Raw genomic sequence first — 12,806 nt, forward strand, 5'->3', positions numbered from 1 at the left:
CTACTGATGAGGTCATGTGTTGTAGGTGTCATATTATCGCTGCACCCAGGTAAACAAAGCCAGACGAGCGGGAGCGGAGCGTGGCACTGTAATGCCTGGGAGATCTAACAGGTGAGTACTTGGTATTTTATTATTATATCCCATTTCCTCCTCTTAGGAAAAAGGGGTGAATTTCCAATATACCTTCTGTAGGAATTCTTCATGTGTTTCAAGATTTTTACTTGTAATCATTCAAAAGGGACATACTTTTTTACTCCATAGGATGAATAAGCTGAGCATCTGCATGATCTATGTCCTCCATATAGACTGAGGAATCGTCAGAAACAAACCTGATGAATTTTTTGTGACTGCCAGATCATGGTATGTTGTGAATTGCAACCAACTGTATTCACTTACTTTAGGTTAGGATATGGCAGGGCCAAATTGCCATCTCTGGCTATGTGACATGTGTTGCGCCCAAAGGTAATGTCCAGGGCTGTAACTAAAGGCTCAGGGGCCCGGGTGCAAAAGTTCTGCTGGGTCCCCCTCCTCACCCATACCCATATCTAAACCGTGCTAACTACAGCTGCAAAACTAATTTAGATACATGCACTAGCCCCTTGGGGTAAGCTTTCAAACATGACTCATTTCCTGGACTATATGAAAATCAGTTTGTAGTCCCTTAGACTGCTTTCACACGGGCGAGACGCACAAATCTCGCACAAAGTCTTTTCAATGGATTCACACACATGGGCGATTTTTTTTTTTCCTGCATCACAGGAAAATATTGCAGCATGTCCTATCCTTGCGTGTTCCCTTGTTCAATTTTTTTAATGGGGCGACACAACATCGCATATGAGGTGAACACGAGTGCAATGTGATGCAAGGCTTACTCATTGAAAACAATGGGAAAAAATTCAGCGATATTCCGCCGTGCCTAAAGCATCGCTATTTCCTTGATGTGATGTGAGCTGGTTTTAACACAAAAACACCTCACATTGCACGTTGGCGAGCGTGATATCGGGCCGAGTTTTACGGCCCAATATTACACTCGCCTGTGTGAAATTCGCTTTAGGGCTCTTTCACACAAGCTTGGTTTAAGCGCAGAATAGGCACATCAAAAAATCGTGGCTAAACTGCACTAAAAATCATGCAAATTGGTATTTGTTTCAGCTCAGAAGGCCCAAGCTTCATGCACGTGAAAATTGATCATTCACTAGAGCGGTATGTTGCTTAAAAAAAGTGCAGCTGCTCCAGGAAGAGAGAGAGAGATGTAGCCCCATGGGGCTTCAGGATTTCCCCGTAGCAGGTAGAGAGAGAGCAGGGCTATGGGTGTCCCCTAGGGTTATCCCCATAGCAAGGAGAGAGAGCAGGGCTATGGGGATCCCTGAGGGATTTCCCAATAACATAGAGATGGGGCTGGGCTACAGGAGATCCCCAAGGGATATCCCCATAGCGCAGAGAGGGGCAGTACTAGAGGGCGTCTCCCAGGGATTCCCCCATAGCAAGTTGAGAGGAAAAGGGCTAGAGGAGCAGAGCTAGAGGGTGGATCCCTCTAGCCCCACCCCCACTTTCAGGGAAGCTCTCTAACCCTGCCCCCCTCTTTTCCCGCTATAGGGAAATCCCTTAGGGAACCCAATGCTGGGGAGAGAGGTTGAGGGAGTCATCTGATGGCCCCCGCTGCATTGGGCCTGGAGGAATTCCCCACTGCTTACAGCGGGGCATTTAAAACTTGCTGCCCAGAAGCACATTTTAAATGTTCCACTATAAACTCCTGTTAGTGCCAATGGTGATTAAGCGAACCCCCGGGAGATGAACGGAAACTTCGGGGCTTCCCCTCATCCCTGTGGGGACTAACAGGAGTTGCTCATGTGATCCGCGTTGCTATGCTGACCACAGGTCATCCTGGACTTTCATTTACAGACTGTCCGGATAATGCTACAGGGATAAGTAGAGAAGGGATCTAGACCCTCTGTCGGAGCCTCTGGTAATCGCTGTCCAGCAGTGCACTGATAGACTGCAGTTATGACCACTCACAAGTGCAGTCTCTCAGTAGAAGGACTGCATGCCATGGGAGTCTGCAGCCTGTAATTGGCTGCCAGCTCCCCAGGTAACAACCCTCCCCTCTCTGAGTGCCGATCTGTGGGATCTACCTCCCCTCCTCTTGTCTCCCTCTTTCCTCCTCCCACAACCACACCCTGTCGGCTGCACCAATCACGCGGCTAGCAGTGCGACCAGCCAGTAATGCACTCAATGTGCATTTTGTATATGGCGGGGGCCTCTGGGCCTCCTCAGCGCAGGAGCCCTGCTGCAGTTGCAACCCCTGTGACCCCTAGCTGTATGCCAGTGGTGATGTCTAGGTCTAGCCTAAAAGGTTATTTTCTTATTCTATCCATTGAATGCATCACTCAAGGTTCAGTGTTGCTCATGAGGTGCAGAAGGTTACGGACCTCTGGCCTAGACATAAACATTACCTTTAAGTGCCTTTACTTTCATCTTTTAGGGTATGTTCACACAAGGAGGATTTGCGCTAGGGAAATCCGCCAAGAATTTAAAAGATAATCCGCAGAATAAATTTACAAGTGCCAAGATTGACATATGGATACTCATATGGATTAGCTTCAATAAGCTTTAATAGAGCTAATCCCCTGCTTTTCAGTGTGTAATCTGTCCCAATAATGAGCATACTATGGATTTTGAAGTCTGCCAGTCTTTATTTCATGCAGGTTTATTCGGAAGCGTATGAATAGAGCATCAACTTTTGTGCACCTTCTAAAGATGGAAATTAGTGGTCAGTAACATTGAATAGCTTGACAAGCTCTATGCCATAAAAAGGCATTAAATGAACTCTATATTAAAGGTGTACTTTATTAAAAAAAAAGTGTATAAAAAAACTATAAAGTTGTATTCTGATAAAAAAACTTACATTTGGAATAACATATTGTATATTTCTCACACAAGAGATTACATTGGCCATAGAGCTAGCAGATGCCCCTTCCCTATGCTGGAACATTTAAACTTTAATCAGTATGTGAATTGCCAGAAGAGCTTCTGCAAATAAATCCACAAAGCCGTAACAGAGCATTTAGTGATTAGCAGATGAATCTGTGTTTCTCTTACCTCAGTCTATCCACAAACAACATTAGCAAAGCATAATTGCCATTAATGTATTATGATTGGGAACCGTTAAGTATAAAGGCATTAGAAGAAATGCTTTCAAATGTATTAATAAGAAATGATGTTTTTTTCCATTTCTGGGATTGATTTTCATCTACTAACCCATCCACTTGAAAGAATTGTTTTCTTAACAACTTGAAAATATTCACAAATTCAAATGTAGCGAAGAATAAGATTTCCCTGCCTATGTTACTTTCAAGTTGGGCGGAAAACACCCAGTCCGAATCAGGTGTAATCTGATGTCCTTAAAAGGACGGATATATGAGGAATATATAAAAATGGAGAAAAAACTATTTATAAGGAAACGAAAAAGTGGAGAAATAGAAAATCTGAACCTAAACTGCTAATGCAATGAGACCCTATCTAAAAGTAGAGCACCTGTCCTGATGAAGGCAACCCCATGCTAAGGACCTGTGAAGTCCCTGACTTTCCATAGAAGGAAAAATAGGGATGCTATTTGCTGCAGTGAATAACAAGGAATAAGACATGGATGGAAACTAGCACACAGTGAACAAAATGGAACACAATACCAAAACATTATGGAGAAAGGTGTTGTAACACCCCAGGGTGTCCTCCAGAATGCCAAGCAGACTTATCTGCTCATGGAGCAGGATGGGAGCTGCCAACTTGATTAGATACTCCTTAGAAGGAGTATAACCAGTTTCTTCCACGAAGAGGAGCTGGAAGTAATGTAGCTAACCAATCCCTCCACACACCTGCACAGAAGTGCTCATGTCGACACCCAGTGCCAAACGACACTAAGCATGCGCTATGTGGATCAGGGCTGATGCTGGGATGTTATCCCGGTTCCAATCAGTCTGACATAGATTCCCTTAAAATCAATTTTATGTCTTGCCACTTTAAGGTCTGGATGGACAACCCCAAAATTATATGCTCTATGGATGCACATGGCAAAGAGATGTCTACTGTAGAAATTCCAGTATCCCTTCTATTATCTGAAATCAAGAGATGACTTTCTATGGGGTCTCATAGATGTGAGACAAAGATAACTAACTGGTCTCGGGTGAACTCACACATTTACATTAAGTTGTTCAATCCATAAAGGAGTTGTCTAGTTTACGAAACCATTTTTCATATATTTATTAGCAGATTCTGGGTTATTACGATAGAGCAGGGGTCCCCAACCGCCGGGCCGCGGATCGGGGCCGGGCCGTTGGGTGTTTAGCGCCGGTCCGCGGCACCGCTGGGAACTTTTACTCTAAACACAAGGCCCGCGGGCCGAATCCGGCCCGCTGCCTTGTGCTATGTGTCCCGCGGCGTGCCGACGCCGCTGACCACCGAAGCGATTACCAGCGGGGGCGCCGCAGCTCCCCGCTGGTAATCGCGCTGATGCCGGCGCACACACTGACGTCTGTGCAGCCAGGATACTCTTCCCCGATCCCCTGCTCATTAGTTCCGCAGGAGAGGACTCGGGGAGGAAGCGTTCCGGGCTGACGTCAGGGCAAGCAGACAGAGAGCGACAGCAGGGAGGAGGTAAGTATATGGGTTGGGGGGCTGCCAATTACTGGGAGGGCTGGTTATTACTGGGGGCTACTTATTACAGGGGAAGGGGCTGCCTATTACTGGGGGGGCTGGTTATTACTGGGGGCTACTTATTACAGGGGAAGGGGCTGCCTATTACTGGGGGGGGGTACTTATTACAGGGGAAGGGGCTGCCTATTACTGGGGGGCTACTTACTACTGGGGGACCTGCTTATTACAGGGGGGACCTGCTTATTACTGGGGGGGGAGGGGGTGTGCTTATTACTGGGGGGAGGTCTACTTATTACAGGGGAAGGGGCTGCTTATTACTGGGGGGGGGGGCTGGTTATTACTGGGGGGGGGGCTACTTATTACAGGGGAAGGGGCTGCCTATTACTGGGGGGGGGCTGCTTATTACTGGAGGGGTTGCTTACTGGGGGGGGGGCTACTTATTACAGGGGAAGGGGCTGCCTATTACTGGGGGGGGGGGGCTGCCTATTACTGGCTGGGGGGACCTGCTTATTACTGGGGGGAACCTGCTTATTACTGGGGGGGCTGCTTATTACTGGGGGGGTGTTCTTATTACAGGGGAATGGGGTTGCTTATTACTGGGGGGGCTGGTTATTACTGGGGGGGACCTGGTTATTACTGGGGGGGGGGGGGGACCTGCGTATTACTGGGGGGGGATTGCTTACTGGGGGGGATTGCTTACTGGGGGGGGGCTGCTTATTACTGGGGTGGGGTGGGGGCTACTTATTACAGGGGAAGGGGCTGCTTATTACTGGGGAGGCTGCCTATTACTGGGGAGGCTGCCTATTACTGGGGGGGGGGCTGCCGCCTAGTACTTGGGGGGGCTGCCTATTACTTGGGGGGGGGCGCTGCCTATTACTTGGGGGGGGGCGCTGCCTATTACTTGGGGGGGGGGACCTGCTTATTACTGGGGGGGGACCTGCTTATTACTGGGAGGGGACCTGCTTATTACTGGGGGGGGGGGAGACCTGCTTATTACAGGGGGAGGGGCTGCTAATTACTGAGAGGTGGGGGCTGTCTATTACTGAGGGATGGGGGCTGTCTATTACTGGGGGGGGAGATAAATTATATGCTGCCCTATGTGTGTGCTGGGGGGGGGGGAGATTATACACTGCCCTATGTGTGTACTGCCAGGACATTCTAATGTCATAACTAAATAAGAATGCACTAAACTCCAACCCCCTTCATAACCCTGCCCCCTATAACCAAAGCCCCGCCCATGTCCCGCCCAACCCTGCCAGGCCTTGTAAAAATGGTCTTGCTTGAAGCCGGTCCCTGGTGCCAAAAAGGTTGGGGACCCCTGCTTTAAGCTGTCAGATGGGTGATGTCTGAAACCGTGTCCCTTCTCTGTCAGATAGGTTGATGCTCTGCCCCTTACGTGTGTGGGTGGATGTTTAAACTATGTCTGTTTTGGTGTGTGTATGCATGCATAAGGTTCTGGTAGGATTCCCTTGTGTCTGTAGGTGTGCTGACACCTGGTGTGAACCATGACTTGTTCAGTGTCTGTGTCTGCTTGTATGCAGACACCTGGTGTGTATTATATCCTACATTGGTGTTCCCCTGTGTCTGTAGGTGTGCAGATACCTGTTGTGTTGTCCTCATCTTGTGTTCCTGCCTATTCCTATCTAGGTCAAGACAGGTCGACCATAGGTTCCAGTATGCGGCTGTCCTTATTGGGATGATTGCCTAGCTTGTATGCAGGGTTTAGAGATGAGCGAACGTGCTAGTTTAGAGCAATTACTCGATCGAGCATCGCTTTTTTCGAGTAACTGCCTAATCGGGCGAAAAGATTTAGGGGCGCCGGGGGTGAGCAGGGTGTTGCGGTAGGGAGTTGGGGGGATAGAGAGAGCTCCCCCCTGTCCCCCCCTGCTACCACCCGCTCCACCCCACCGCACCCCTAAACGAGCACGTTCGCTCATCTCTACAAGGGTTCCCTTTCCTGGGCTTAGTTGTCTTGTTAGTGTAGAGACTCACAAGACAATGAGGACCCTTGACGTGGGATTATGAGTTTATGTACTTTGGCCACAAGCTGATACCTCATATATATTTGTATTCCTATCTGCCTTGGCGTTTTAGTACAATTGGTGAGTATTTGGCTGCCTGGTATTGGTGTAGGGTCTATGTCCCTGTTTTCTCTTTGTTGTTTGCACGTTCTGTTTATGTTTGGTGTGAACAGTGTCCGATTGTGCGTGTATATTCCTATTTCCTTCCCTTCAGCCTTAAATATATTGCGTTCATGTAGGCAAGGTGAATAAGACCTGCACGATTGTAACACAGCTTTCATTATAGACAGAGCCGGAAGCAGACAGCTCTGTCCGCAGTACAGCAGCTCTGGTTGGTATTGCAGGTGCAGCTCCCATTGAACTCAGTGGGAACTGTGCCTTCAATACAAAACCAGCCAGATGCACTACAAGCAGAGCTGGCGGTTTCCAGCTCTGTCCATTATGTCAGCTGGCCTAATATCAGCTGATCGACAGGGACTCGAACTGATGAGATATCCTGTTTTTTCCAAGGCTGTGGCAAAGATTGAGGATTAATGTGCGGTAGTAAAGAACCAGAGTGCTATTTCCATACTAAGCATTTCAGGAGATACATTGTAAGACTTTAGTACAGGTCAACAAACTGCAGTTGACATAACTAATACACAGTGGTGTACACAGAAGAAAGAGGCTCCATAACAAAGAAATAAATTGGCAACTTATTAAGGGGCTGAATTTTGGCAAACAGGACAGAAGGGTCTGGTGTTTGTTTTTCCTTTCACTCTCTTTCCATGACCCTTAAGACAATTCCCAAATGCCCTTGTTTTTTAGCAATTCAGTTCCTCTGGGGAGGGGAGTCTTGCACTGGTTCCAGCCTACCAGGAAAAAAGGGGATGGGACCAAACATCACTGGGCCCTCTCTCTCCATGGGCCGAATAGCATCCAGATGGTCTACCTCTATGGTATGTATGCCCTTGAATTTACCTTGTTAAATTGTGCCTGGCAGGTGCATTACCAGTATGAGAGCAGAAACCGTGGGAATGAACATCAAAATAATTATAGACTTTTTTTATTATTACAGAAGCTCTGTAGGTGTGATTAGTATTAAACTTTTATTAGCTATCACACCAATTTTAATCATGCTTATGTATTAAGTATAATATTGCACAACTCTGCTCTGAGGTGGGTTGTTTAATTGTCTTGCAGCAGGTCACTACTATAGACTGCCTGTACGCTCATTTCCTGGGCAACTGGTCTTATGAGCTACATGAGAACCTCTGTTGAAAATGACTGTCACGTCTGTGTGCAAGGACTATGCATACAGGGAGTCATAAGTTATCCAGGTTCCTGGGTGCATTACACCAACCAATGCCTAAGACCTGAGCATGCAAATGTGTTACAGGACCACATTGGTGAGGCTTTGAGAGTGAGATGATTGCTTCACTCCCCTGCAGGCATTAGTCATATTTTCAGATTTTGTCCAGGGAAGAACTTTATATATATTCTGTAGAACAATGACTGAGCAGAAACACCTCCATGTGATCACGTCATAATGGTGGCTAATGGCCAACTGGTACTGGAGACAAATATTGTGCTGAGTTTGTAGAGAAAAGTACTTCCAAAACACTAAAGGATATATTTGTCAGTCAGGGAGGAAGGGCAATGCAACAATGGTTGTCACTAAATTTCCGGCTGTTAATCCATGTTGCAGCCTAGAGGTGTAGTGGTCCAGAGTTAGCAGGGCCCCTCCATAAGCTTAAATGTGTTTGTCCTGTGTAATTGTGTTGTCAGCGTCTTCTATGTGTATGCATTTGATGTGTATTGCACCTCTGCAGCAGTGAATGGGTTAATGTCTAGGTTATGTCTGGAAAATATATCATGTTGTATGTCATGTGATTGTGAAATATATATGTGTTTGCAAGAGGAGTGCAAGTGAGTCTTGCAAGGTGTGCAGTGAGGAGAGAGTCTGAGCCTTTTGTGAGAGTTTGCCCACACACAGACACTACCCTATCGGCTTGTGTGTGGAAGCATGGAAGAGGCTGCACGATTCCCTGATGTGCGTCCCGGGATTACTCTGTCTGGGATGTACCGGTGCTACCACTAAGTAACGCATGGGAAGAGGGATCATTGCTTGGCATGTTTAGGCACAGGAAGAATGATTGTGTACTGATAGAGAGTTGGAGAGAGAAAAAGAGAGTCACCGGGAGCGGGATCACACAGATAACTCGACTGTGGATTGTCCGGATTGCCCGGTGTATCCTCCCTGTCACACCACCTTCTGTTGTTATATCTGTGCCAACCTGTTGTTGAACTGTTATGGAAGTTTCAGTAAACGGACATTACCGACCATTCACGGTTTTGTTCAGAAAAGTCAAACCTGTGTGTGGACTAAGTTATTTCTCAATGACAAGCTTCACTGCAGAGGATGGAACGGTGGCGTCACGAGTGACAAAGGACATTGAGGTAACTCCTGGTTACTATTCCCATGACCTCCCCCAGCAGTAACTTGGATGGATCCCGAGCAGCCCCCATGGGAGGAAATGGTAGAGCTAAAGAAATAATCTTTGTTTTTCCCGCCATCTGCTCAGTGGTGGGCCCCCTTCTGGCACGCTGCAGAGGCAGCCTTGGACATAGCTATAGGGGTGCAGAGGTAGCAGTAGCACCCAGACCCTAATGCCTTAGAAGGCCCAAAGCTCCCTATACAGCATAAGAAGACAGCAGTATTATAAATAGTATTTGGTATGTAAGGGGCCTGGATATAGAGGTAACCTTGCAGCTCAGGAGCTTGAGGCTGTAGTTGTTGCTTGACAGCCATCGAAAGACTTTCACTCAATGCCTACTGTATGCAGCACTGTGCTTGCAAAAGTTATTCATTAGATTGCAAAATTTAGTAAAATAAATTTAAAATAAATTCCCTTTGCTTTCACTTACCATGATAATAGTCGTTAGTATACGCAGCGTTAACCAGTTGTTCCAAATGACCAGTGTTCTTAGCGGCCTCCAACAATATTGGGATGGTGTCATTCCTTCCGTTTCTTAAATTCCACATGGCCTTTAATAAACATGTCTTTCCAGTATCAGGATCTGGATATTAAAAAGAAATATGGAGTCTGGTATCTAGTTTATGCTTGTACAATACAGAAGTACAGATAGTCCCCTACTTGCGAACAAGTTCCATTCCAGGAACCTGTTCACAAGTCCATTTGTTCGCAAGTCCGAACAAATGGTTGTATGTAGCGGGATCGCGGGTGGATCCCGCTCCATGCAACGTCGGGAGCAGGCCGTTCTTACAGCGGGCACCCGGCGGCAGAAGTTCCGACGAGCCGCGCCGCTTGTCGGAACTGTTAACACTTTAAATACTGCTCTGACAGCGGTATTTAAAGTGTTTACAGTTTTGACGAGCGGTGCGGCTCGTTGGAACTGCTGCCGCTGGGTGCCCGCTGTAAGAAACAGCCTGCTCCCGACGTTCAGGAGGCCCGTACAGCGTCCCATGATGAGATTGCGGGACGCTGTGCGGTTGCTAGTCAGCCGGGGACCTCCTGAAAGGCCCCAGGGCTGCCTATACAGAGTGACCATCAAGCGCACGGCTTGATAGGCGCTCTGCATAGACATCCCTAGGCCCCCGGCTGCCTAGCAACCGCACAGTATCCCGCGATCTGACCGGACAGGCTTCTATCAGGCTTGATAGAAGCCTGCCCGAAACCTGCACAGTATGATGTAATGCCATAGCATTACATTATACTGTGCTGTACAGATTGTTTGCATCTTGCGAAATTCGTAAATCGAATGTTCACAAGTCGGGGACTATCTGTAAAGTCATTACATGTATTAGCTAGTCACAATTCACACCCTCCTGTGGTCCTATTCAACAAGATTGCACTGAAAGTACAAAAACCTGCAGGCCACCATTATAAGCATTTGATCCAGAAATATGCAAATATAGATATAACAGAACTTTGTGTTTGAAACAAAAAAAATTAACTATTAATCAGTTGATGAAGACCAAAGAGCAGAAGTGGGATCGGCCAGTTCTCCCTAATTAAGATGAAGTGGTTGTTGAAATTATGTCGAGTTTGTCAAACAGGGGAGAAGCTGTGCCCAATCCTGTCCTGCAGGGTGCTGCCTACTTACTTAGGGGGTGTTCACATATGTTTTTAATGTACGTTTAGTGTAAACATTAGACATATATGAGAAAGTATGCAAAAATATACAATTTTGTTTATTTATATGCTTCATACATTTTTACATCTGTAAACGTGCATGTTAAATGTATGGAAAGATACAACCACTGGCGTAACTATAGGGGATGCAGGGGATGCGGTTGCACCCGGGTCCAGGAGCCTTAGGCAGCCCATAAGGCCTGTCTTCTCCATATAGGGACCCAGTACTATAAATAAAGCATTATAGATGGGGCCCCATTACAGATTTTGCATTGGGGCCCCGGAGCTTCCTAAGAAATTCCCTTGATATGGTATGAGAAACTGTACCATTTGCTCCCTCTGTAGCAGTGTCCTCCTCAGAGTCTTCAGAAGTGTAGTTGATTAGTCTCTGCCGGCACCATTTTGGGACCATGAGGTGCAGCTGTTTCTCTCTGCTTTTTAAAGAATTTATCCATCTCTGGCTGCTGTTTTGATGTTGGTGGGAGCTGGGAGGTCTCCCTGCCCTTCTCTTTCAGATTGTACTTCCCTATCTTGTGCTGCCCAAGTAATAGCTAGGCTAGTTAGGAGTTCAATGCCGGGGGCTCAGAGCTCACACATCTTGCATCTACCAGGTTAGATCCCCCCCCCCCCCCCCCCTTCTGGGCCCAGGAGCTTCAAGTTAGACCTCTGTGTAAAGGAGTTAAAGGGATTGTCCCGCGAAAGCAAGTGGGTCTATACACTTCTGTATGGCCATATTAATGCACTTTGTAATGTACATTGTACATTAATTATGAGCCATACAGAAGTTATCAGAAATTATTCACTTACCTGTTCCGTTGCTAGCGTCCTCGTCTCCATGGTGCCGTCTAATTTTCAGCGTCTAATCGCCGGATTAGACGCGCTTGCGCAGTCCGGTCTTCTTTTCTGAATGGGGCCGCTCGTGCCGGAGAGCGGCTCCGTGTAGCTCCGCCCCGTCACGTGCCGATTCCAGCCAATCAGGAGGCTGGAATCGGCAATGGACCGCACAGAAGCCCTGCGGTCCACCGAGGGAGAAGATCCCGGCGGCCATCTTCACCAGGTAAGTAAGAAGTCACCGGAGCGCGGGGATTCAGGTAAGCACTGTCCGGTTTTCTTTTTTAACCCCTGCATCGGGTTTGTCTCGCGCCGAACGGGGGGGCTGTTGAAAAAAAAAAAACCCGTTTCGGCGTGGGACAACCCCTTTAAGAGAAGTTGGGGGGACCCAAAATAGACTTTTGCACCCGGGCCCATGAGCTTTTAGCTGTGCCCCTGCATACAACTTTATGTTTCCATACACTTACCATTGACTAATAATGTAAATATATATAATACGTTGAGCATACATTTTTTTGTGGGACAGAAAGGAATGGTATGCTATACTTTTCTATCCAACACAAAATGTACACAAATGTAAGGGAGCTCAAACATACTCAAAGTATGCATTTCTGAACTATGTTTGGCCAGTTATAGTCTATGGGTATGTCAAGCAATACATTTTCATACTTTTTTTGTCTTAAAATATATACACTTTGCGGGTGGCTAAAACATGATGTGAATAGCCCCAGAGACGTCCCTCCTTTGCTTTGCTGGCAGACATTTAGTAAGGGGAGGATACAACGTTAACTACTAATTTTTCCTATTTGAACTTCCTTCTGTGACATGCGAAAGAGATCTTATAATAAGGAACAGTAAATTACAGGTACTCTACCCAAAATGGTCCTGACATGTGTTTTCTTGGTTATGGACATGAATACTACAGTTTCCTAATTTCAGTCTTACATTAGAATACCCCATTCAGCATCAGCCCTACAAGATTTGCTTGTTGCATCTACTTGCCCAGTTTTCCAAGTGTATAAAGTATATTGTATATCACTGACATTATATAAGGAATATGTGGCTATCACTGTATATAAGGTCAGTGCTTCATACAATATACTGTTAGTTTGAGGTTCAGAAGGAATTTGGATTAAATCATAACCTAGGATAGATGTCCATAATTTAA

The 12,806-nt window shown here is 46.6% G+C and overlaps 1 protein-coding gene and 1 long non-coding RNA gene across 3 annotated transcripts in view; one reads left to right on the forward strand and one right to left on the reverse strand.

The window, feature by feature from the left end:
- The window catches only part of LOC136625366 (transient receptor potential cation channel subfamily V member 1-like), a 95,583-nt gene that overhangs the window by 50,651 nt on the left and 32,126 nt on the right, over positions 1–12,806 (reverse strand). For both annotated transcript variants that reach the window (XM_066599497.1, XM_066599496.1), the window contains exon 4: positions 9,579–9,731. In XM_066599497.1, coding sequence (XP_066455594.1) covers positions 9,579–9,731 — 153 coding nt within the window. The remainder of the gene's footprint in view (positions 1–9,578; positions 9,732–12,806) is intronic.
- The window catches only part of LOC136625375 (uncharacterized), a 113,361-nt gene that overhangs the window by 13,789 nt on the left and 86,766 nt on the right, over positions 1–12,806 (forward strand). The gene's annotated exons all lie outside the window — the stretch shown is intronic.

Source organism: Eleutherodactylus coqui, chromosome 4 (assembly GCF_035609145.1).
Source record: "Eleutherodactylus coqui strain aEleCoq1 chromosome 4, aEleCoq1.hap1, whole genome shotgun sequence".
Classification (NCBI taxonomy): domain Eukaryota; kingdom Metazoa; phylum Chordata; class Amphibia; order Anura; family Eleutherodactylidae; genus Eleutherodactylus; species Eleutherodactylus coqui.